Here is a 26695-nt window from a genome sequence, read left to right on the forward strand (position 1 = left end):
ATTTGGAAATGCTTAGTTAGTTGGGGACACATTTACCACAAATTAAAACTCTGTTCCCCTTTTTCGTTTCATTTTCAGCAAATGCCTTAAAAGCATCTACCAAATATCTGCACTGGCTTTAGAAATATGACTCAGGGTCCATCATTCTGATAAAAGTGACTGGTAGCAGATCAGTTGCGATGTAGTACCGAAATATTTAAGGAGTGGAAATGGAAAATGTTCTAAGAACCATTTCTCTTCTACAAAAAGGGTTTTATAGTGCTACTGTATTCTTGGTATTATGTTGCCTGTCCCTAAACTTGGTCCAGTTGCCAAACCATGGAGAAAATCTTCCAAACATGCGTTAGTAGATGGTGCTTGGTCTTTGTGCCACACTGTGGTTCTATTTGGAGCTAGAAAATCTGATGGTTATGAGAAGCGGTTTTTGCTGAAAACAGTTATACTAGTTAAAAACATGTATTTATATGATTCTTGCTAAGAAGAAAACAGCAACCAGTCACAGTTAATAATGCTATTTATTTAGACAGATAGCGCTGTAACTACCAGCTAGCAAGTTTCCCTTCTCTTGTGTGTGCCTACTGAAACTCAATACTTCTGCTTTGTGGTGAGTGGTCTCCTTTAATCCTAAAGTATTTGGAATCCTCTTTACTCCTCGTAACTTTCTGCAATCAGACTCTGGCTCTCCAGTGGGAGAACTGACTGAAGTTGATACATTTTGCAGAATGTAACAGCAGCTGTAACACTGTAATTCAGTTCTGTCTACATTACATTCAAGTGGGAAAAGACACAATTACACATGTATCACAGATAACTAAATAACACTTGTTGTCATCCATATAAAGTACATAACACAGTTAGCACCACTGCAGTAACGAGAGATAAAATAATACCCTGTTCCATTTCACTTGAACAGTTTACTGCCTAAAAATGTGAACACACAGAACACACTTATAAATAATGCATGGCCTCAGTCAATCAACAACTTTTTTTTAACACTGTAAGTGATCATTATAGTTCCAACTTTGAGGAATGATAACTGGTTCATCAAAACTAAAGTTTCCATTCAATGACACACTACAGAACAGTAATCACACAGAGTGTTAAATGCAGAATGACATGACACACTTAAAACAAAGATGTCTGTTATGTCACAAACATCATACACTTCAACTACAAAACCCTGCAACAACCAAAGATTACAGCTACTGCTGTTGAATCTCTTGCTGCTGCTGTTGTTCCTGCTGCTGCTGTTGTTCCTGCTGCTGCTGTTGAATACTTTCCAGAATTGCAGTGGGATGTAAATGTGGAGGTAGCTGCTGCACCTCAACCCTAGTTGCTTTCATGGCTATGCCTTCTGGAAGGTTACGCTGGATGTATTCAAGAAACGTGTCTGCAGTAGAACCGGTGAGCCGTAGGAACTGCATGAAACGGAAGTATGTTCGAACCTCATATTGAACACGGTGTTTCTTGTAGATATGTATTGACTTCAGCAGAGTCAGCCTCTCATGGTGTGCCTTGCGTGGCGACCAGCTGCAAAACACATTATGAGAATTTATACTTTTACTTTATGGAAACATTATGTACTAGCAGAAATCATTGAATGTATGACACATTGCATATAAAAGTTAAAAGTGCGTGCCTTTAGACTAACATCTGTGCATATAACTGTGTACAACCAACACAATGAAAGGTAATCAATGTAAGTTTATTATTTCATCTGGGCAAGTAGCAGTAGAAAGACCATATGCTATTCACCGAAAAGTTACAGTAATAAGATTTGCCTATTCTTATTTTTATTTATACCTTTTTGTTCCTCCCTATAACAAGTACAGCATTCTCTCATCTAAGATAACACAAGATAGTTCTGATAGAGTATTTATTTATTTTTTCTGAGAAGGTAATGTACTGCTAAACAATAAATGCTAGTCTGAACTGAAAGTATACGGAAGATGTACAGTGCACAACCAAGTGAATAATATATCTGAAATAAACCTTTGTTCACATCTCTTAAATCTAAGACATTTCGACTCACCAAAAAATTAATGTAGCATATCACTACCTACCTACTGTATAATAATGAAAGACTGCAAGTGGTTTGTTATTCAATTTACAGTCTTCACAGATTTTGCTTACAACTCATACGTTAAGAAACAAAGAGCTGCCTCCCTACCCCACTTTTTTTCTCTGACTGTCCATCTTTTTAGAGATGGTTGGGGAACTTCGCTGTTTGGTGGAGGATGTCAAATTAAACACCTTTCTGGCAACCAGTTTCAGCATTTTACTACACCATCGTCAGGCCCCTGACCAACATGTATGACGAATCTACCTTGGTTATGATCAAAACAGGGGACAGCAATGTTGGTATTAGTAATATGTGCTATAGTGATCACTTCAGGTTGGCAGGTGATGGCTGAAGTGATCACTGAAGCAAATATTACTAATACCAGTATTGCTGGTCCCTGTTTTGATCACAACTGAGATAGATTTTCCCTACTCATCGGTCAGGGGCCTGAAGATGGCATAGTAAAATGCTGAAACTGGTTGCCAAACAAAATAAGTTTGGAAATTTGATGGTTGATAGGTGTTTAATTTGACATTTCCAACTTTTTTATCTTGAAAAACTCATTGTACGTAGAATGACATGACCAAAAAAGTTATTGAATACCAGTTTGCATTGAGAAATAGAATGAAGATACCACGCTTACATTATGGCGGTGTTGACAGGAGGCGGCATTTCACCATGGAGACTGGGTCAGGGGAAAATACATCAGTGCTTCTGGTGAACCAGACAGTGAAAGTAAGCAGAAATGTAGTGGGGCATAGCAGCTGGACAGGATCATGTCATGTTCATTATGTGAAGAAAAAATGGAAATGTCGTGTGGCTAGGGCCTCCCGTCGGGTAGACCGTTCGCCTGGTGCAGGTCTTTCGATTTGACGCCACTTCGGCGACCTGCGCGTCGATATGTGAAGAAAGAAATGCCATTTCTAATGCAATAACATGTATCAAGAGCTTTTACCAACCTGTCCTATACAACAACAAACTCGTTAGCCAAGCATGGCATAGTGGAAGTCAATGATACCTTCATAATAGGAAGACCTATGCCTAACCTCTACTTTGCTCCATAAATATCCCAGCATTTTAGCTCATAAGGCAGTCGGTCAGACAGATCAATGGCCTACATGACATTTGCACTCAATCCTCCGATTACTGTAAAGTGATGTCTAGCACAAGTCTGTTGTAGATTTCTTGCATGCTACTGAGCAACAACAGCCACTACTGGGAGAGAGGACTACCTCATCATAATCACCAGTCACAGAGTTCAATACCACAGCCTGCCGCTTTCACAGATGGGAAGATCTGGGTGCCTTCCCTATCGCCTCGGTTGAGGACACTAGTGTTCCTGATATTTTGGTGGATTGACCAGAGCATAACTGAATGGCAGGCCCAGATCATCATACTACATGCCTACACAACAACTGTCATTGCATTTTATAGATGAAAAAGAATGGTGGCATGTCCAACACACGACACCTTCACTCAAAGCCGCGGCATCGCAGTACAAAATGTATGAAAAAAGTTTCATAGTTACTCTTTTATTTGGTCAAGCAAACTTTAAATTTATTCCTTGGACTATGATTTAACTCATTGTGTCTCCATTAAACTTAGTTATTATGTGAGAAAAATTGAAAAATTAAAAATAGATGTGCTGGATTAGAAGAATTTGCCAGTCAATTACAGAAAGTTCTATGCATAATTTTCAACTGACTTAACTTTCTCTTGACAGTACATTTCTGTAGATCCCCTGAACAGAAAATTGTTCTCAGCAATTGGAAGATAACACAGATAATTTTCATCCCATGAAAGCGCAACCTGGATATTCTCAATATATATCAGTTGCAGAATATCCAAGTATAAATATGTTGACCTAATTTGAATGAAATTACTTTTTTCTGACAACCAAATGGATTCTGAAAACTCCAAACATGAAAATCCAACTCCCATTCTTCACACAATTTTGTATGAGCAATAGATCAGGATAACCAGGTTGTATTGTTCCAAGCGTTCACTCAGAAGTACATCATTAATCGATAATGTCAAGAGATCACATGCTGTACTGTTGTTAACTTTCAGAAAGCTTATGCTCCTCCATACACCTACACATTAACACAGTACCTACTGGTACTGTGTTATTACTCAACTAGGCAGTGGAAACAGCAATGATGTGTCATGGAAAGTTTTATGATCATAGAATGATCACTGGTGTCCAAAGCTAGGTAAAGAAATTTGTACAAACTGCAAAATTCTTACCACATCAACACACAGGAGACAGTGAGGATACAATGACAGGACTGCAAATAGTCACAGATTTATCTGACATAGTGTTCAGTGTCAGAAATGCTGAAAAACCTTACAGCAGACATTCAGTAAATAACATTGGCAACTCAAAGAAGTCAACTTATAAAATTACAGAAACAGACATTTTGAAAGTCTAAGAATGTCCAACAGCCTTCTATGTACTGCTTCTAAAGGCACTGTGATAAAGTATTTCAATAACAGAAATCCCAGGACTGAGGAGATGAACAAAAGAGAGGAAAGCCAAACATTCAGCTGCAGGTCACTGATGGCTGATACATACAAGACATATAACAGGTCAGAAAGGCAGTTTTCTAGTCTGTTGCATGTGTCAGTGCCATTCATATGGTTAATTGTAGTAATTTCTGTTTATTTCCTAATGAGATAAGTCAAACAATGGCTCTCTTTCTTTCTCTCTCTCTCTCTCTCTCTCTCTCTTCTTGGCCTCACAAAAAAGTGAAGGACCAAGAAGGGGAGGAGGAAATGAAATTAAATTTCATAGACTGAGAGGGTACGTGATGTTATTTCAGAGATTACAATACTGAATCAAATTTCATACCTCCTGAAGCTAGTACTCCTTCATGGTTAGAGCCAGAGTTCTCTGAAGTAAACAGTACTTTCATCAGCCTTTACACATGCAGTATATGAATAGAGACTTCCAGAAACACACTGTAAGCACTCACTGCACTAGTTTTAAGAGAACACACATTTTTACTAGTGAAAAGTAAGGTCAAGCAACAAGCATAAATGTGATTATACATATGCTAATACTATCTGAGAAACCACTCTTAACAAACTGGCAAGTGGAAGACAACTAACAAGGTTTTAATTACTACAGAATAATTTTCATGCACCTATTCTGAATAAATTGCTGCCCTACATGAAATGTAACTATGCAGTGCTGTTACACTAATCATTCTGGAAAAGCTTGGTAGCAAAGAAGGCATAATAAATGTCATTAACGCAACAAGTAAACATATCCAGCAAACTGGAAAGTACTAGTATATGTTGTTGTTGTTGTTGTTGTTGTGGTCTTCAGTCCTGAGACTGGTTTGATGCAGCTCTCCATGCTACTCTATCCTGTGCAAGCTTCTTCATCTCCCAGTACCTACTGCAACCTACATCCTTCTGAATCTGCTTAGTGTATGCATCTCTTGGTCTCCCCCTACGATTTTTACCCTCCACGCTGCCCTCCAATACTAAATTGGTGATCCCTTGATGCCTCAGAACATGTCCTACCAACCGATCCCTTCTTCTGGTCAAGTTGTGCCACAAACTCCTCTTCTCCCCAATCCTGTTCAGTACCTCCTCATTAGTTATGTGATCTACCCATCTAATCTTCAGCATTCTTCTGTAGCACCACATTTCGAAAGCTTCTATTCTCTTCTTGTCCAAACTATTTATCGTCCATGTTTCACTTCCATACATGGCTACACTCCATACAAATACTTTCAGAAAAGACTTCCTGACACTTAAATCTATACTCGATGTTAACAAATTTCTCTTCTTCAGAAACGCTTTCCTTGCCATTGCCAGTCTACATTTTATATCCTCTCTACTTCGACCATCATCAGTTATTTTGCTCCCCAAATAGCAAAACTCCTTTACTACTTTAAGTGTCTCATTTCCTAATCTAATACCCTCAACATCACCCGACTTAATTCGACTACATTCCATTATCCTCGTTTTGCTTTTGTTGATGTTCATCTTATATCCTCCCTTCAAGACACCATCCATTCCATTCAACTGCTCTTCCAAGTCCTTTGCTGTCTCTGACAGAATTACAATGTCATCGGCGAACCTCAAAGTTTTTATTTCTTCTCCATGGATTTTAATACCTACTCCGAATTTTTCTTTTGTTTCCTTTACTGCTTGCTCAATATACATATTGAATAACATCGGGGAGAGGCTACAACCCTGTCTTACTCCCTTCCCAACCACTGCTTCCCTTTCATGTCCCTCGACTCTTATAACTGCCATCTGGTTTCTGTACAAATTGTAAATAGCCTTTCGCTCCCTGTATTTTACCCCCGCCACCTTTAGAATTTGAAAGAGAGTATTCCAGTCAACATTGTCAAAAGCTTTCTCTAAGTCTACAAATGCTAGAAACGTAGGTTTGCCTTTCCTTAATCTTTCTTCTAAGATAAGTCGTAAGGTCAGTATTGCCTCACGTGTCCCAGTATTTCTACGGAATCCAAACTGATCTTCCCCGAGGTCGGCTTCTACTAGTTTTTCCATTCGTCTGTAAAGAATTTGTGTTAGTATTTTGCAGCTGTGGCTTATTAAACTGATTGTTCGGTAATTCTCACATCTGTCAACACCTGCTTTCTTTGGGATTGGAATTATTATATTCTTCTTGAAGTCTGAGGGTATTTCGCCTGTTTCATACATCTTGCTCACCAGATGGTAGAGTTTTGTCAGGACTGGCTCTCCCAAGGCCGTCAGTAGTTCCGATGGAATGTTGTCTACTCCGGGGGCCTTGTTTCGACTCAGGTCTTTCAGTGCTCTGTCAAACTCTTCACGCAGTATCGTATCTCCCATTTCATCTTCATCTACATCCTCTTCCATTTCCATAATATTGTCCTCAAGTACATCGCCCTTGTATAGACCCTCTATATACTCCTTCCACCTTTCTGCTTTCTCTTCTTTGCTTAGAACTGGGTTTCCATCTGAGCTCTTGATGTTCATACAAGTGGTTCTCTTATCTCCAAAGGTCTCTTTAATTTTCCTGTAGGCAGTATCTATCTTACCCCTAGTAAGATAAGCCTCTACATCCTTACATTTGTCCTCTAGCCATCCCTGCTTAGCCATTTTGCACTTCCTGTCGATCTCATTTTTGAGACGTTTGTATTCCTTTTTGCCTGCTTCATTTACTGCATTTTTATATTTTCTCCTTTCATCAATTAAATTCAATATTTCTTCTGTTACCCAAGGATTTCTACTAGCCCTCGTCTTTTTACCTACTTGATCCTCTGCTGCCTTCACTACTTCATCCCTCAAAGCTACCCATTCTTCTTCTACTGTATTTCTTTCCCCCATTCCTGTCAATTGTTCCCTTATGCTCTCCCTGAAACTCTGTACAACCTCTGGTTCTTTCAGTTTATCCAGGTCCCATCTCCTTAAATTCCCACCTTTTTGCAGTTTCTTCAGTTTTAATCTACAGGTCATAACCAATAGATTGTGGTCAGAGTCCACATCTGCCCCTGGAAATGTCTTACAATTTAAAACCTGGTTCCTAAATCTCTGTCTTACCATTATGTAATCAATCTGATACCTTTTAGTATCTCCAGGGTTCTTCCATGTATACAACCTTCTATCATGATTCTTAAACCAAGTGTTAGCTATGATTAAATTGTGCTCTGTGCAAAATTCTACCAGGCGGCTTCCTCTTTCATTTCTTAGCCCCAATCCATATTCACCTACTACGTTTCCTTCTCTCCCTTTTCCTACACTCGAATTCCAGTCACCCATAACTATTAAATTTTCATCTCCCTTCACAATCTGAATAATTTCTTTTATTTCATCATACATTTCTTCAATTTCTTCGTCATCTGCAGAGCTAGTTGGCATATAAACTTGTACTACTGTAGTAGGTGTGGGTTTCGTATCTATCTTGGCCACAATAATGCGTTCACTAAGCTGTTTGTAGTAGCTTACCCGCGTTCCTATTTTCCTATTCATTATTAAACCCACTCCTGCATTACCCCTATTTGACTTTGTGTTTATAACCCTGTAGTCACCTGACCAGAAGTCTTGTTCCTCCTGCCACCGAACTTCACTAATTCCCACTATATCTAACTTTAACCTATCCATTTCCCTTTTCAAATTTTCTAACCTACCTGCCTGATTAAGGGACCTGACATTCCACGCTCCGATCCGTAGAACGCCAGTTTTCTTTCTCCTGATAACGACATCCTCCTGAGTAGTCCCCGCCCGGAGATCCGAATGGGGGACTATTTTACCTCCGGAATATTTTACCCAAGAGGACGCCATCATCATTTAATCATACAGTAAAGCTGCATGCCCTCGGGAAAAATTACGGCCGTAGTTTCCCCTTGCTTTCAGCCGTTCGCAGTACCAGCACAGCAAGGCCGTTTTGGTTATTGTTACAAGGCCAGATCAGTCAATCATCCAGACTGTTGCCCTTGCAACTACTGAAAAGGCTGCTGCCCCTCTTCAGGAACCACACGTTTGTCTGGCCTCTCAGCAGATACCCCTCCGTTGTGGTTGTACCTACGGTACGGCTACCTGTATCGATGAGGCACGCAAGCCTCCCCACCAACGGCAAGGTCCATGGTTCATGGGGGGGTACTAGTATATACCATTCAGATTTTATTAGACTTCTTTTATTTCAATGTGTGTAGCAAAATATACCTAGGAAATAAAAGAGGAGTAACTAAAACATCTGGTATTAGGTAATGGAAAATGAGTAATGAAAATGATGAATTATTATGAAGAAAAATAAAGTACACTCATGCTCATAAATTACGGATAGTGCTGATACATGGTGAAACAATGCTTGCCTAGGTGGTTTGCGGGTTTAAATCACCTCGGGGTATGACCATGCGGTGCATTTGACCTGCGGTCGTCGCACGGTGGCGCCAGCAGATGTCCACATACGCAGTGGTCAGAGTACAGTGCAGCAAGTAAGTGTGCAGATGTTTTCAGACATGCTAATGGTGACTGTGTGTTGAAAATGGCTCAAAGAACACACATTGATGATGTTATGAGGGGTAGAATACTAGGGCGATTGGAGGCTGGTCAAACACAGCATGTAGTAGCACTGGCCCAGCGTATGCCACAAAGTGTGATTTCAAGATTATGGCAACAATTCCAGCAGACAGGAAACATGTCCAGGCACTACAGTACAGGACGTCCACAGTGTACAACACCACAAGAAGACCGATATCTCACCACCAGTGCCTGCAGACGGCCACGGAGTACTGCAGGTAGACTTGCTCGGGACCTTACCGCAGCCACTGGAACAGTTGTTTCCAGACACACAGTCTACAGACGACTGAACATACATGGTTTATTCACCCAGATATCTGCAAGGTGCATTCCACTAGCCCCTGGTCACAGGAGAGCCCGTAAAGCCTGGTGTCAAGAACAGAGTACATGGTCACTGGAACAGTTGTCCCAGGTTATGTTCAGAGACGAGCCCAGGTATAGTCTGAACAGTGATTCTCACCGGGTTTTCATCTGGCGTGAACCAGGAACCAGATACCAGCCCCTTAATGTCCTTGAATGGGCTTGTATGGAGGTCGTGGTTTGATGGTGTGGGGTGGGATTATGATTGGTGCATCTACACTCCTCTATGTCTTTGAAAGAGGAACTGTAAGAGGTCAGGTGTATCGGGACGTCATTTTACACCAGTATGTATGCCTTTTCAGGGGTGCAGTGGGTCCCACCTTCCTCGTGATGGATGATAATGCACGGCCCCACCGAGCTGTCAGCATGGAGGAGTACCTTGAAACAGAAGATATCAGGCAAATGGAGTGGCCTGCCTGTTCTCCAGACCTAAACCCCACGGAGCATGTCTGGGATGCTCTCGGTTGACGTACCGCTGCACATCTTCAAACCCCTACGACACTTCAGGAGCTCTGGTGCAAGAATGGGAGGCTATACCCAAGTAGCTACTCGACCACCTGATCCAGAATATACCAACCCATTGTGCAGCCTGTGTACATGTGCATGGTGATCATATCCCATATTGATGTCTGTGTACATGTGCAGGAAACAGTGGCATTTTGTAGCACATGTGTTTCGAGACGGTTTTATCAACTTATCACCAATACCGTGGACTTTTAGATCTGTGTCGTGTGTGTTCCCTATGTGCCTATGTTATTGACACCAGTTTTGTGAAGTGTCACGTTGTGTGGCACCACATTCTGCAATTATCCTTAATTTATGAGCATGAGTGTAGTAATCAGGTATCAAATTACTTAATCTTTAACATATGAACTTTCACATGTGTAAGTCCTATTAAAAACTGAATAGCCAAATAATTTCACTGAACACTAACTTCATTAACAAGAAGTTCTTTTTTGCAGTCCAAAGAGAAATAAATATTAGCTTATAAAATGGTCACACCCGAATGTATCTAACGTAAATGTGATAAAGAACAGAGTTTACCTAATGCAATTCAAAATTGAAAAGGATTATGCCATATATTATTATTATTATAATCATTATTATTAGCATTAACTTTTCACTTAACAGTAGTCCAATAACATATATAGAGAATTAGCTAGTACGTTAATAATATTATGTGGAAAGGCAGTTATAAAATATACTCTGTAGAAATTTGAATCTTAAAGAATCCAAATGAGAAGATGAACTTTTATCACCACTGATTCTACACAACTTTTATCATACAGTAAATTTCTTTACACAAATTACTTCAAATAATATGTCTGTCATGGGTTTTATTACAACCATCAGACAGGACAATAAGTATACTGAAACAATAAGTGAAAAAAAAATCCAAAACCTTTTTTTCAAATCTTTGGATGCACACAACATAAAAAAAAATCAATAAAGTTCTTTTCTTTTGTCAATATACCACCCCCTGGACTAAAACAACAATCCACAACTTTAGCAGCTTAGGTACATGTTGACCTTATTTTTAAATACAATAACTAGACAGGGAGAACACAACAGTTGGCACATTTGGTGAGCCTTGGCTCTGGTGAATTAAGAGATACACACTATGACTACACGTGACATAACTTCCACAGGACAAAAACTGAATTCTGGAGTTCGTTTTTTGCTTTCTTTTTAAATATTAAGGCCTAAAGTGGTTTTGTCAGACCAGCCAAATATGGTATCTGGGCCTCAGCTGTTCTGGTTTCTGATTTAGTCACCACAATTTCTGTTTCTCTTCAATTAAATATTAGTGGTAGAGAACTTCAACCTTAGTTTAATGTTTCTACTGATCCTTCACTGCACAAAAAGTCACTCAATTTTTTAATCTTACATCTTGTGTAACCTGACAACTCACGTATGTTTCAAAAATGGCTGTGTGTTTATATTGGAGCAAAAATCGATTGTGGAAATGGAAATCCGGCAGCTAGAATCACATTTCCAGAACTGATAATGGTGTGTTTGCCTGAACAACCACAAGCGGTATTTGAAATGGTTTGGGAGCCCCATATAAATATAGTAACAGTACATCTGGAAAGAGTAAAATTCTATAGACTGGAAATCTGCACACAGACTGATAAAACAATATTTTGCATCTACGCCTGTACTCTCAAACCACTGTAAGGTGCATGGCAGAGTGTACACCCCATTCTATCAGTTATTAGGGTTTCTTCCCATTCTATTCACATATGGAGCACAGGAAGAATGATTGTTTCAATGCTTCTGTGTGTGAAGGAATTATTCTAATCGCATCCCTATGTGAGCAATGCATAGGGAATTGTAATGTATTCTTAGTATCATCATTTAAAGCCAGTTCTTGAAACTTCATTAATGGACTCTCTTGGGATGGTTTACGTCTGTTCTCAAGAGTCCTCAAGTTCAGTTCCTTCAATATCTCTGTGATTCTCTCCCATGGATCAAATAAATCTATGGATGCTGCCCTTCTCTGTATAGGTTCAATATTCCCTGTTAGTCCTATCTGGTACGTGTCCCACACACATGTGCAATATTCTAGATCCAGTAGGATGAGTGATTTGTAAGCAACCTCCTTTGTAGACTGATTGCAATTCCCTCATATTCTACCAATAAACTAAAGTCTAAAACCTGTGTTACCCATGACTGAGTCTATGTGATCATTCCATTTCATGTCCCTACAAAGTGTTGCACCCAGCTATTTGTATGAGTTGGCCGATTTCAACAGTACTCACTGACATTATAGTCATAAGATCCTACATTTTTTCCATTTTGTGAAGTGCACAATTTTACATTTCTGAACATTTAAAACAAGACGCCAATATTTTCACTCCTTTGAAATCTTACCGAGATCCGATTGAATATTTATGCAATTTCTTTCAGATAGTACTTCATTACAGATAATTGCATTATCTGCAAAAAATGTGAGGTTACTATCGATACTGTCTGCAAGGTCATTAGTATACAACATGAATACCAAGGGTCCCAACACACTTCCCTTGGGCACAACTGAAGTTATTTCTACATCTGATAAGGACTATCCATCCAAGATAACATGCTGTGTCCTTCCAACCTAAAAGTCCTCAATCTAGTCGCAAATTTCTCTAATACCCCATTGACCATACTTTTGACAATACATGTAGGAGTGGTACTGAGTCAAATGCTTTTCGAAAAACCAAGAAATACGGCATCTACCTGACTGCCTTTATCCAAAGCTTTCAGTACATTATGTGAGAAAAGCACAAGTTGGGTTTCACATTATTGATGTTTTCAGAATCCATGCTGGTTGGTAATGAGGAGGTCATTCTGTTCAAGATACGTCTGAGCTCAGTATATGGTCTAAGATTCTACAACAAATTGATATCAAGGATATTGGATGGTAGTTTTGTGGATCACTTCTGCTACCCTTTTTGTAGATGGGTGTAACCTGTGCTTTTTTCCAAGAACTGGGCACGGTTTTTTGTCCACGGGCTCTACGAAAGATTGTAGTTAGAAGAGGAGCAAACTCAACCAGAAATTCAGTACAAAATCCAACAGGGATTCTATTGGGCCATGGAGCTTTGTTAATTTTAACGATTTCAGCTGTTTCTCAACACCACTGACACTAATATTTATTTCATTCATCTTTTCAGTGATACAAGAATTAAACTGAAAATGGAGTTAATGATTTTATTTTTAGGTCTATTTATTGCCGTTAGATTCCATGTATGTTCCCCATAAGCGGCTTTCTTATCTATTGGTTCTAGGTAGTTTTCAGAGAAGGCATTTAGTAATGTTTCGGAGGATGCCTTATCATGTGCACCTAGTTAATTGTTGGAGCATAAAATCTCCACTGATTATTACAGTATGATTGGAGAACTTATGTACAAGTAAAAAGAGGTTATCTCTTAAGTTTTCAGTTACATCATGAGATGAGTCTGGTGGGCGATAGATGGTTCCAATTATCAAGTTATGACCACCCTTGATACTGAGTCTTGCCCAAACAATCACACATGCAGCTTCGATTTCCGTCTCCATGGATATGAATTTCTTGTCTACTGTGACAAAATACACTGCCTCAATTTCCCATTTGCTTATTATTTCAATATACACTTAAATTTTCCCCAAAAACTCTCATTGCTATCAATTCAGGTTTCAACCATCTTTCTGTACCTAGTATTATGTGAGCTTCATAGCTTTTCATGAGCGCTTCAAATTGTGGGACTTTATTGTGAATGCTTCAGCAGTTTACCATTAGGATTTTAATGCTCTCACATGTTGGAGGCACTTCTTTCAGTCTTACACTAATACTTCCAGGTTTCCTACAGCTATCGTTATCACCACCTCATGTGCACTCCATACACAGTCAGCTACCTGAATAGCAGCCTCTGATGTTCTCAACCCTATGGTGCAAGTCCAGGAAGTCACAGCCTAGCTTGTCACAGAACCTCTGAAGCCTCTGGTTGAGTCCTTCCATTTGACTCAGAACCAAAGGTCCACAATTAGTTCTGGGGACAATGTTGCACATTGCGAGGTTCACTGAAACTCTATGCACAAGACTGGTCTTCTCAACCTTCTCTGACAGTTGCTGGAATGACCCAAGTCTGACCTCGCAGTCCAGACGACAGGTATCGTGTTCCAGTTTGCGCCACAATCTGCATTTGGCTGCACCCTGTTCCCTCAACGGCTGCCAGCATAGCATCTTCAACATGTTGAATGAGGTTCCTAGATATGCACACTGAGCACACAAGGTGTCATTTCCTGCCCTTGCTGCCATTTCCATAAGGGACGCCATCATTTGCCGCATGTTGATAATGAATTGAACCCTATACTTTTGCGTATGCCTCCTCTTGACACTGAACAAAACAGATTCCCCCAAAACAGCTGAAGTGAGGGACACTCACTCAGTTTCAGTGAAAGACAGAACCTCAAACTTGCTGGCTAGGGGAATTAGTGCAACACCCTGAGTCCTCCCTGGTCCCAGTCCACCCTGTAAAGGACACCCAGATCTACCGCTGACTCACCACTCACAGTCAAGTGGACAAGTAATGGCAGATCTTGTACTTTCTGCAGAGGAGATATGATCCACAGAAGCGGATGGTATCTGAGGTATAGGTACACGACTCTTGGGTGCTCTTCCAACACACTGATTCGCTGCAGCTGCCAATTGTTTGACAGTAGTCAGGGCGATTTCCAGCTGCTTATGAACATCAACAACACATCCCGTGTTCGAGAGCAGCATTCACAGGGGGGCTGCATTTTGTCTAATGCAATGTATTACAAGACAGTGAACAAATAACTTTAAATTAAGGCTGCTGATTATCTTTTAATTTTTTGAGCTAAAAAGTTGCTAATTCCCTATAAGAATTGAAGGAAATACACAAAACAAGATTTCTATTAAAACAACACAAAAACCTGTGATAGAATTTCTAGTTTCTTAAAATGTTTTGAGGTTAATTACAGTTGTTGGCAAAATCGAAAACTGAATTAATTTACGATACTTCCACATAATATATAGGGTTATTTCCATTTAAGGGACAACTAGATGTAACACAAGATGTTTGTTAAAATATCTGCACACCGATTTACTAAAAGTTGCTCATATATTATGCACAGGACAATGGTAGCCTCCGAAAATTCTCAAAAATGCATGTTTATTTCCACTGATATACAATGAAACTCAGGGGTGATGTATTCTTTGGCAGGACTGTGAACAACAAATGCTGGTTTGCTATGAAATAAGTTCCATATTCAAAGCACTTGTGCCGGTACTTACACAAATATAGTTTTGTAAGTTAATATGGCTACGAAGTCTTTCGCGACGTACTTCTTGAATAAAAATCTATCGGTGTACATGCCGTGTCAATTCAGGATGAAACTCCAAGCTTTCGACCACTACCTCCATGGTCGTCGTCAGGGCTAAAACTGACTGTCGTGAACTAGCGAGGCTCCCACATTTATATGCAAAGGACGGCTTCTGATTGGCTGGAATACGTCATAGCAACAGCGATATGGCGCGTAGTGAAGTGGTGCCCTCTACTTCCCTAGATGTAGTTCCTATCCTACTCTGGTTTCTTCAAATAAAATCTTATGCTTGTTAAGCAGGCTATGTTCAGCCACCGCTGATTTTTCCAAATACCTGTATTTCAGGTGGCAATGGTGCTCGATGCAGCGGTTGGCAACGGTTCTTACAGACTGGCCCACGTACTTCTTGCCGCATTCGCAAGGGATAGTATAAATTCCCAGCGCTCTTAAGCCGAGACTATCTTTGACGGGTCTCAACATTTCCTTAATTTTCCTCGCAGGACTACGGCGAAACAGGCCGATAAATTTGAGCGGCTTAACCGTGATCAAGGCACTACTGGTTCCAATGGCATTCACCGCACTGTTATCAACTTCTCTGACAAGGAACTTGATGAAGCTACCATCTCGGCTCTCAGTAAACGATTGAACTTTGCCCCAGCTCCACGTAAGTTACCGGTGGTTGAGATTATTAGTGGAGTGGAACAACCAGTTCGTCATCTTCCTCAACAAGCAGTGGATGACGTAAGGCTTGCTACTAGCCGGATTTTAGCGACATCCAAGCCGCCTAAGTCAAACATCAGCAGAGAGGAGAGACAAGGACTGAAATTGTTGCAGAAGGATGAAGATCTAGTTGTTTTACCTGCTGACAAAGGGAATGCCACGGTAATCCTCAATGCTACAGATTACCACAAGAAAGTTGGATTGTTACTGGAAGACAGCACATACCGGATTCTCAGACAGAATCCCACATCGGCACTCAGCAGGAAGACAACGGAGCTACTAAAAAACTCTGGCCTCTCCGACGAACTGGTGAAGAACTTACAGCCGAGAGCACCTAGGCCACCAAGACTGTACGGTTTGCCAAAGGTTCATAAGGAGAACGTCCCGTTGAGACCGATTGTTAGCACTATTGGCTCTCCTACATACAGGCTTGCAAAATACTTAACTAAATTGTTGGCGCCTATAGCTGGTCACTGCCCACATCATATTACGAATTCAAAAATGTTTGTTGATATCATAAAACAAATGAAGATAGGCCCAAATGATATCATGGTCAGCCTCGATGTGGTTTCTCTGTTCACCAAAGTACCTATGGATGACACATTACAACTGTTGGCTGCTCATTTTTCCTCAGAAATTTTGAAGTTGTTCCGGCATACCTCGACGACCACTTACTTTTTATACAGTGGAAATTATTATGAAATGACGGAAGGAACAGCCATGGGTTCGCCACTGTCACCAGCAATAGCGAATTTTTTCATGGAGGATTTTGAAGAACGAGCGTTGAGCAGTGCTCACCTCCGCCCATCATGCTTCTACAGATACGTCAATGATACTTTTTTAATCTGGCCACACGGCAGTGACAAGCTGCAGCAGTTGGTTGAACATTTAAATGGTGTACATCCAAACATAAAATTGACATTGGAGGAAGGGAAGTTACTTTTTTTAGATGTGTTGGTGGAGCAAAAGCCGGATGGATGACTGGGCCATTCTGTGTACAGGAAGCCAACCCATACAGACTTATATCTACACAGCCACAGCTTCCATCATCCGTCTCAGAAGAGAGCTATGCTGAATACTTCAGTACACAGAGCCAGGACTATTGCCGACAAGGACCACCTCAGTCCCGAGATTAACCGTTTGACGACTGTTTTCAAGAGGAACAGTTATTCTGCCGGTGAAATGAAATCAGTATTGTCCAAGAAAGTAAGACACGATGCCGGCCATATACAAAAAGAGGACCAATACATAGCGCGGCTTCCTTTTTGCGGTGCTACAACAAGCAAGATAGGCAGAGTCCTAAAGAGGCAAGGAATAAAACCAGTTTTCCGACCACCTAGGAAAATTAAGGAAATGTTGAGACCAGTCAAAGATAGTCTCGGCTTAAGAGTGCCGGGAATTTATACTATTCCTTGCGAATGCGGCAAGAAGTACGTGGGCCAGTCTGTAAGAACCGTTGCCAACCGCTGCATCGAGCACCAGCGCCACCTGAAATAGAGGTATTTGGAAAAATCAGCTGTGGCTGAACATAGCCTGCTTAGCAAGCATAAGATTTTATTTGAAGAAACCAGAGTAATAGCCCATGCATCGAATTACTGGGACTCTGTGATCTGGGAAGCAGTCGAAATTAGACTTAGTGACAATAACTTTAACAGAGACAACGGCTATGCACTTCGCAACACTTGGAAGATTGCACTGGATAAAGAAAAATCGCAGAGAAAAACTTCCCGCACTTTACCTCCAGATTCAAAGGAGGTGCTGCAAGCAACGCGGGATAGAAACTACATCTATGGAAGTAGAGGGCACCACTTCACTATGCGCCATACCGCTGTTGCTATGACGTATTCCAGTCAATCAGAAGCCGTCCTTTGCATATAAATGTGGGAGCCTCGCTAGTTCACGAAAGTCAATTTTAGCCCTGACGACGACCATGGAGGTAGTGGTTGAAAGCTTGGCGTTTCATCCTGAATTGATGCGGCATGTACACCGAGGGTTTTTTATTCATAGTTTTGTAAGTGTTCGAAAATTCTCATAAATAACCTGTTTTTTAAGTAATTGTACAATGAAGTTAGAGAATAATTGTTTTGAACAAGAATAGGTCTACTGTTCTCAGAATTTTTAAAAGAGAACAATTAAGTTTAAGCCTATAATTGACAATAATATCAGAAAGTAAAAACATCAGATTCTAAAGAGTATGGCACTAGGAAGTTAGTGAAGGTCACCATGTTTCTTGGTCTATACTGACAACCTTAGTGGTATAAACTAAAAGAAATCCATCCTGTTAATTAGTAGTGGTAGTCACGTTTGATGCATCTCTCCATGCTTGTCTAGTCTGTGTGTGTGTCTCTTCGTCTCAGGAACTGCACATACGATACTGTGCTGATAAGCCAGAAACAGCATCAAAATGGCAGTGATCCAGGCCTCACAGAACAACAAATGTTCGACATCACCAACACCATGAAAATATTACTGAAATAGAAACTGACAAACTAGTTTTTTGGGAATCAGGGTGGGTAACACAAAAATTGAAATAATGAAAACAAACAAAAATTGAATAAAAAATTGCAGAAGTCATCAAATAATTTCATATAGACTGTTATCTCCACTAAACCTATACAGGTTTAAAATTCAATGTGATTCAAGCTGCCACCCACATCCCCTAAATGGATCAAAATTTCTATTAGACCTATATACATGAAGGTTAGAAACAGTCAGAAAAGCTTGTAAAGGAGTTGCAGGGTATTTGTGTTGAGCCATAATTGTTAACAAAAAAATTGGATATGTTGCACCACTCCCAAGTTAATTAGCATTGCATTTAGCCAAGCAAGCCATTGCCAAATTCAAGCAGCCCCCCCCCCCCCCACACACACACAGAAATTGTGATCTTCATTTGGTTTCCATGGACTGAACAAGAGGTTGATACAAAAATTGAAAATGGGCAGTTGTAAGGATCGAGCCTGAGATAAAAGCTGAGCAGTTTTGTGCGCTATCATCTACACTATGAGAAAAACTGACACTAGTTGTATCTGGCAGGCTGCTTGTATTCATATGTGCAATGACCTGATTGACTAACTTAATGTTAATTAACTCAGAAATGGCACAATGCATCCAATTTTTTTCTTAACAATTATTTCTCAGTACAGATTGCCCTGCAATGGCATTACAATCTTTTCAGACTGTTTCTGACCACCCTATAGACCATGTGAACAACATAATCCAACCCCATGAACTGGTACAACAAAATCCATTAGTGCTAGGCACGTGCTCCATGACAGCAGCAACACTACATCAGTTTTACACATAACGAACACGGAAATACGGAAGCGTCCGATTCCACCCGTCTACTTTGACCCATGATGTCACAAATGTGGCAGAAACGACCATCCACTATAACTCCAATATGGCACCTATGACGTCATTACATAAACACGTCAACAAACACGAAAATACATCGAAAAACCAACACACACACCTTCCACAAAAAACCTAATCAAACTAACAAGACAAGCTTGGAAATTGGGGGTTTTTGGGTGGGGACAAACTAAATATAAACACTCGCCACTACACCAAACGACAAAAAACACTAAAATAACAAGACCCCACAACCTCCCCAATTTCCACTACACACAAAATCCACTGGAATCGAGCACTTCCCTTGACCTTACCACGCTATCAATACACACACCACCAGAGAGAACCGCAGACTACAACAATATGCCACCTATAAACATGCCACACACGCAAACTAAACCAAAAACATCACCTAACACACAACACAAACACACCACCAGAGAGCACCACCAATCACATCAAAATGACACGTACAAACACACCACTCTCACAAACTAAATTCCGTGCTGTCCTGACGTCACACGCCCCAACAGCCAAAGGGTGGTATCGGACGCTTCCGTTGACCCACGAACACAAATGACAAATCAAATCCAAAACAACCACAAAATCAAATGACCAATGTGGCACACACAAGAACTAAGTCACATATTGTAAACAAAACACACAAACACATCTTGCGTAACTTCGCCTGTGAGGGCCGGGAGGTATTACTACGTCCGGCCGCCTTCTGTTCAGGAGCGTGGGGCACAACATCAACGCCCGATCTTTGTTTTGTCTCATCTGGAGAAACTGGAATAGCACTTCCGTCTAAGAGAACTGTACTGAGCCGTATTCCTCGGAGCCAACACAGACTAGTTATTATAGACCTTGGGATCCAAATACCAGTAATAAAGAGCCCCCCTATAGCCCGCTGGAACCTCAGGAAGGCTAACTGGGTTAAGTTTAAGGATACCATTGAAAATAATGTAAACAGAATTCCCCCAATTCCAGAAAATTACGACAGATTTACGAAGTTAATTATTAAAGCGGCACATAACTCAATATCAAGAGGAGCGCGGAAAGAATACATCCCATGCTGGACAAAGGAGTGCGAACAACTACTCGATGAATATAACAAAACAGAGAATCCAGAACTAGGAGAACAGCTCATAAGAGCTATGGACGAGGAACGCAAACAGAGATGGCAAAAGCGGATGGAACAAATGGACTTTACGCACTCCTCACAGAAGAGCTGGAGTCTACTGAGGAAACTTGGCGGAGCACAATTCAAGGGACGGAACATCAATAATAAAATGACCCCTAACAAGATATGCTCTTCTATACTACAAACATCCAGAATCCATGCCTCCGCCTCGAAGAAAAAAGAACTGCACCAACTGATGAATGAAGAGCTAGATGCAAGCGAGGAGGAAGCAGGTTTAGCGAACTGGGTAACACAAGAAGAGATAAATATAGCACTAAAGAAAATGTCACCTGGTAAAGCAGCTGGCTGTGACGGCCTTCTTCCAGAATTCTTGAAGAACTTCGGGCCAAAGGGAAGAGCATGGCTGTCTTCTCTTTTCTCTAATATCATAGATACCAGCCGGTTACCAAAGCAATGGAAAAACGCACAAGTCATAGCCATCCAGAAACCAGGGAAAACAGGAGAGAATGCTAAAGATTATAGACCGATATCTTTATTGTGCACCACTTACAAGCTGTTTGAACGAGTCATCCTAGGCAGAATAGAAAGTAAAATAGAAGCTGCTCTTCCCCCAGAGCAAGGCGGTTTCCGAAAAGGAAGAGATTGTTGCGACCAAGTTCTCGCCCTAACCACTTTCATTGAAAGAGGTTACCAAAACAAAAAGAAAACGGGCATGGTATTATTAGATCTCACCTCAGCATATGACACCGTATGGACAAAAGGGATACTGTATAAACTGTCAAAAGTCGTGAAATGCAAGAAGATCATAGATCTAGTCAGAAATATGTTGATAAACAGGAGATTCAAGGTATCTCTGAATGGGAAAACAAGCAGCTACAGGACACTACAAAATGGTCTCCCCCAAGGGTCTGTGCTGGCTCCATGCCTTTTCAATTTATACATAGCGGACATCCCAAATCTGGAATCTCGTTCTTTTATGTATGCAGATGACATCGCTATCGCGGCTCACGCCAACACTTTCGAAGAACTGGAAGAAATTTTAAACAGGGATCTGGAACGACTACAACAATATTATGACAACTGGCACCTCAAAGTAAATCCGACTAAATCCGTGGCATCAATAATGCACTTGTGTAACAAAGATGCAAATCGTGAGCTAAAAGTGCAAATAAAAGGTAAATTGTTGAAAAACGATAGAACGCCAAAATATCTGGGTGTTAAGCTAGATCGCACTCTCACATATAAGAGCCACCTGTACGAAGTCACCCAAAAAATGAAAACAAGAAACAACATCATAATGAAACTGGCAGGAACAACCTGGGGATGTTCCACTGAAACTCTACGCACATCAGCACTGGCACTTCTGTATAGTGTAGCGGAATATTGCGCACCCGTCTGGGCCCGCAGTAGGCATGTCAGATATATTGATGTGCAACTTAACGAGACAATGAGGCTCATAACAGGAACAGTAAGACCCACCCCGAAACCTTGGCTGCCCGTCCTTGCCAATATCGAACCACCCTCGATTAGACGTGAAAGAGCAATCCAGAGGTACAAAGAAAAGTTCAGGGACCTACCTCCTCCCCCTGACAGATTGATGTCAAGAAATCCCTTCTGGAAAGAACTCAAACAACAGATTGATATCGATAACCTGTGGAAACAGCAATGGCAGGAAAGCAAAGTGAATAACAGTTTCCTTATTGAGGACCCATCTCAACGAGTTCCAGGCTTCCAACTCCAACGTAGAGTGTGGGTAACTCTAAATCGTCTGCAGACAGGTGTTGGTCGGTGCGGATATTTGTTGAAAAAGTGGGGTTTCTCCCAGGACCCCAATTGTGAGTGCGGAGAGAGTCAAACCATGCAGCATATAGTTGAGTGCGACGTACACGGACTTAAGGGAGGAAATCTGATGGACATACATGTGATAAGTGACCAAGCACTTTTGTGGCTGGAAACCCTGAAAATTTTATTGTAAATCATTGTTAATGTTAATTTAAATTTTTATGTTGATGTTTGTAAGTGTATCACGCTTTGCCTGTAGCTGAACGAGAAATAAAATAACAAACACATCTGCAGCAGCAATCTACAAACAAAAGTCACATTTTTCACTCACCTCCCTCTCTCTGCTTTTAGTCAAGTTTGTGCCATGAAGCCCTTGGGTCAAAGCACTTATAGGTGGTATCGGTAGATTCAATACTTTACTTTTATGTTCAATATTACAATATTTCACCTTTTTTCAAAAAATCTTATCTTGCTATTGCCATTCTGCTGCCGATTTGGTGAAATACTTATACTACTTTTAGAGTATGACTGTCTGATTCTCTCTTCATTGTCTGAATTAATGTAGCTATGCTCTATTACTCTTGTTTTACTTTGATACATGTCCACCTTATAACTTCTTTTTATGACACTATCTGTTTCACTCAACTTATCTATCATTATTTGCATCACTGATAGCGATATGATGTCATTGCCAAAATTTTTTTTTTTTTTTTTTTTTTTTTTTTTTTTTTTTTTTTTCTCCTTCTGCCTGAGCTTTAATTCCTTTGTCAAATTTCTCCTTGGTCTCCTTTATTGTCTGTTCTATGTACAGATGGAATAATATGAGGGATAAGCCAGGATCCTGCCTGACTGCCTTCTTCTCAATTACCGGGTCCTTTTCATACCTTTCGACTCTCATAGCGGACAGAATGAATCTGTAATATGCTGCTCAAGGAACTCAAACTAGGAAAATTGTTTTTCAATAATAAGCTGATAATAAACTACAGATAAAGCAAAATCCACACTTTAAAAATCCCAGATGAGAACACGGTGTGCAGTGTTGCCATATGAAACCCTGTATTGTTTCTTACAATTCTACCTGATGGCAGCTGTGCAAACAGTGTGTCCTTCTCACTGGCAATGAGAAATGACGGGAAGATGATCTGTGTTAAACAAGACACTGTTAAACTGATGCAAGCTGAGAGCATCACAACTCTAAGCAAGTTAAATTTAGATAGCAGTAAGTCTACACAACTGCCTTCCCAATATTCACCTTTGACACCTTTAAGCACACTGCTGGCAGGTATTAGAGAAAACTGGTGAGTATTCTCCAGTTAATTATTTTTTTGCTGGAAGATATAATCCACAAGTATCACATGTGAAAAGAAGTAAATAAAGATACAACTGAGATTTAATTCTAGTAAACATGAACCTACACATAGCACCCATCTGCTTCAATCCAAATCATCAAAATGGCAGACATAAACCACACAGTGAAATCTACATTCAACACAGCTAAGATTTCATATGTATATGGCGGTTTCACTGACTTATAACGGAACTCTCACCTTCCAAACCAACCTAGTCACTGGGCTACATTGCAGTTCAGTTTGTCACAAATATCTTGCACGTAATTAATACAGAAAAGAAATATTCTCAGTGTTTTGTTCTACTTCTGTTTAAGGGCATCACAACAGTATGTCATGGATCAAAGCTTGCATTTGGTATCAGTAAGCTCAACTCACCTCCGTTTTGCAAAATAGCGATAATGCGTTAAGCAGACAAAGAGGTAATACTTCACAATGGCACACAAGAGGCAGAAAGAAACAGAATTATTCTTTCAAGAGACCTAAATTTCTTCAGTAAAAGCTGTTCTGAAAAACCAATATGAATAGCAGAATGATGGTAGGCAATGAAAACCTCATAACTCCATCTGTCTACAAAAATTCATAATTCCAGTAACTCCATAATTAATGAGAGATTTGAAAGTGCACAGATTTCTCTCTGACAACAACTAGGCTTCTACTATAGTGTTACATATGTAGCAACTTTCCACATCACTTTATATTATTTTTTTTGAGAAACTGTTTTTGCTTCACCTGCAAAATTTAACAAAATGGAGTTACAAGAGTTTCATGGCCTACCATTGATATATAGAAGTAATATTTCATTCTGTAACTTCTTTGTACTATTTCCCTGTAGTATGTAACACAAACAATATACAAGGCAACTGTTCGCAACAAAACAGTTTGGATTTATTTCAAACAAGGCTGTCAAGAGAATACACAATATTTAGTTTGATGGATGACACATTAGAGTCAATCAGAAATTAATACCACTGGGAATATTTTGTGACCTAACTAAGTCTTCTCATTCACTATCAAATAATGAACAGTGGATTACTGACAAAATTATGTACATGTTTGAAATGACAAATTTGTTCCTGTATACAGTTCTCAAACCAACAAAAAGAGGACTACACTGCACCTGGAGGAAGCAAATTTATTTGAAAATATGTTTTTCGTTAATTTCTCAAAAAAAGGAGATGACATTCAATTCTTCTTTCTGTTAATCTCACCGAGAATCTTTAGGGGTGTGGAACAAGTCAAGCAACAGATTAACTGGGCTGTCAGACATTGATTATCTGCAGTCTGCAGTGTACAAAGGTCTGCCCCCCTCCCCAAGCAAAAGTTATAGTAGAACACGTAATAGTTTACTTGTAAAAAAGATACGAAATTATGCACTGATAATGGTACGTTGTCAAAACATTTCCATATATAAGAAGTATCATTCTAACTGTTCATAATTCGATTTGCCATGTTAACTGTTAGGTTACACGAAAATTACAAACTTTAGTCATGATATTTTACATATGTACTGTACTTGCCACTCTCCCACTGTGATTCCCAATTCACGAGCTGCCATTGTTGCAAAGGTCTCATAGCTCTTTAGAACTGCAGGGTCATTTCCTCGAACTTCTATTTCCAAAATTTTATACAGTTTGTCTAGCTCCTCTTCCTGATACAAGTAAGCACACAAGAAATAACAATGAGCAACAAAACAAATTTTGGCTATCTCGAGACAAATGTATGCTGTCTCGCCAATGTTTACCTGTAGTGCTGATTTGGTAGTTACAGGATTTGTTGATGTACAGAAGCTACTAATAATACTCAAGTTCAATCTGCTGGAAATCGAAACTGGCACATCATGTTGAAGGGGCATCAGTAGCTGCTTACACTTGCCAGCAAGTGCTGCTACTGCCTGAAATAGACGTATAGGGTTTCAAGGGGAATTATTACTTTAACACAACAAGCATATTTCTAGTATGGGAACACCACATAATCCCTGAAAGTATGTTCAGATGTGTCAACATATACACTTACCTAACCTCTTTCCGTTACTCCACTTAGTGGCAGTCGAGACATCCTAACAGAAATATAAAACGGAGCCACTTCAACATTTAACAGCATTAATATGGGCAGAACTGACTACTCGGTTGCACACAGAAAATAATCACTGCATGAATCACAATACATTGTAGAAATAATGTTACGGTATACCAAAGGAAGATTCAGAAGGATATAGGTTGCAGTAAATACTGGGAGATGAAGAAGCTTGCACAGGATAGGGTAGCATGGAGAGCTACATGAAACCAGTCTCGGGACTGAAGACCACAACAAAATACCAAAGGAAATAAAATGCCGCTTCTACTGCAGTATGTAGGTCAAATTAAATTGCGAATTAAGATAACTAGCTCGAAAAAAATAACGTGATGATCATTAAAGGTGTATATCTTTTTGAAGTAGTTCGAACGCGGTTCTAGTACAAATCCTTAATATGCCAACGTACTCACACAACAACTTGTATGGATCAATTTAACTTACCAACATTTTGTTCATGCTGGCCGTTGTCGTTGTTAAACTTAGTCACTAATTTCCTTAACCAATTAACCAACCTTAACACCCGCTACTAAATCATAAAAACAATAATAACACAAAGATAACCACACAAACGACAATAACAATACAAAGATAATATTTTCATGAAGTATCGTAGCGAACACGTTGGTCAGAAAAAAAAGGGAGTTGTCTTTACGTCACAAACGTGAAGCCGACGTCCGCTAACTTATGTAGCCCAAAACATTAGGTTCACTTCATTTATACCTCTATGGTTCACCGCGGTGATACTTCCCCATGATGTAATTCTGATATGACCATGCCCAGTTTAGACTGTTGGGCTTTTGTGGTCGTTTCCTAAATAGCATCTGGTGCTTTTACTGCGTGGAGACGTAGTTGATTTATCAAATATGCCAGCTTGCGTAGTTTATGGGTGTACTAATCGATCCGATCATAATCTAAAGTTTAAAAATGTCACATTTCACTCTTAAGTGGAGCCGTTCAAGTAATATTTTCTTTTGTATACATGAATTACGTCTGCCCTATTTACTTTTATTCTTTCTTGTG

General features: G+C 40.0%; 1 protein-coding gene across 2 annotated transcripts; it reads right to left on the minus strand.

Annotated features, from left to right (window-relative positions):
- Positions 1-496: 496 nt before the first annotated feature.
- LOC126236125 (28S ribosomal protein S10, mitochondrial) lies at positions 497-26267 on the minus strand. Of its 2 annotated transcripts, none has more exons than XM_049945198.1 (4): positions 26117-26267; positions 25344-25493; positions 25120-25250; positions 497-1530 (listed from the first exon to the last, which is right to left on the minus strand). In XM_049945198.1, the coding sequence occupies exons 1-4, from the start codon at positions 26129-26131 to the stop codon at positions 1203-1205; spliced, it is 624 nt and encodes a 207-aa protein (XP_049801155.1). In that variant the 5' UTR covers positions 26132-26267; the 3' UTR covers positions 497-1202. The 2 variants fall into 2 exon arrangements, with proteins under 2 accessions (XP_049801155.1, XP_049801156.1); XM_049945199.1 differs by lacking the exon at positions 26117-26267 and adding an exon at positions 25616-25681.
- Positions 26268-26695: the final 428 nt, after the last annotated feature.

This window comes from Schistocerca nitens, chromosome 2, assembly GCF_023898315.1.
Source record: "Schistocerca nitens isolate TAMUIC-IGC-003100 chromosome 2, iqSchNite1.1, whole genome shotgun sequence".
NCBI classification, from domain to species: Eukaryota; Metazoa; Arthropoda; class Insecta; order Orthoptera; family Acrididae; genus Schistocerca; species Schistocerca nitens.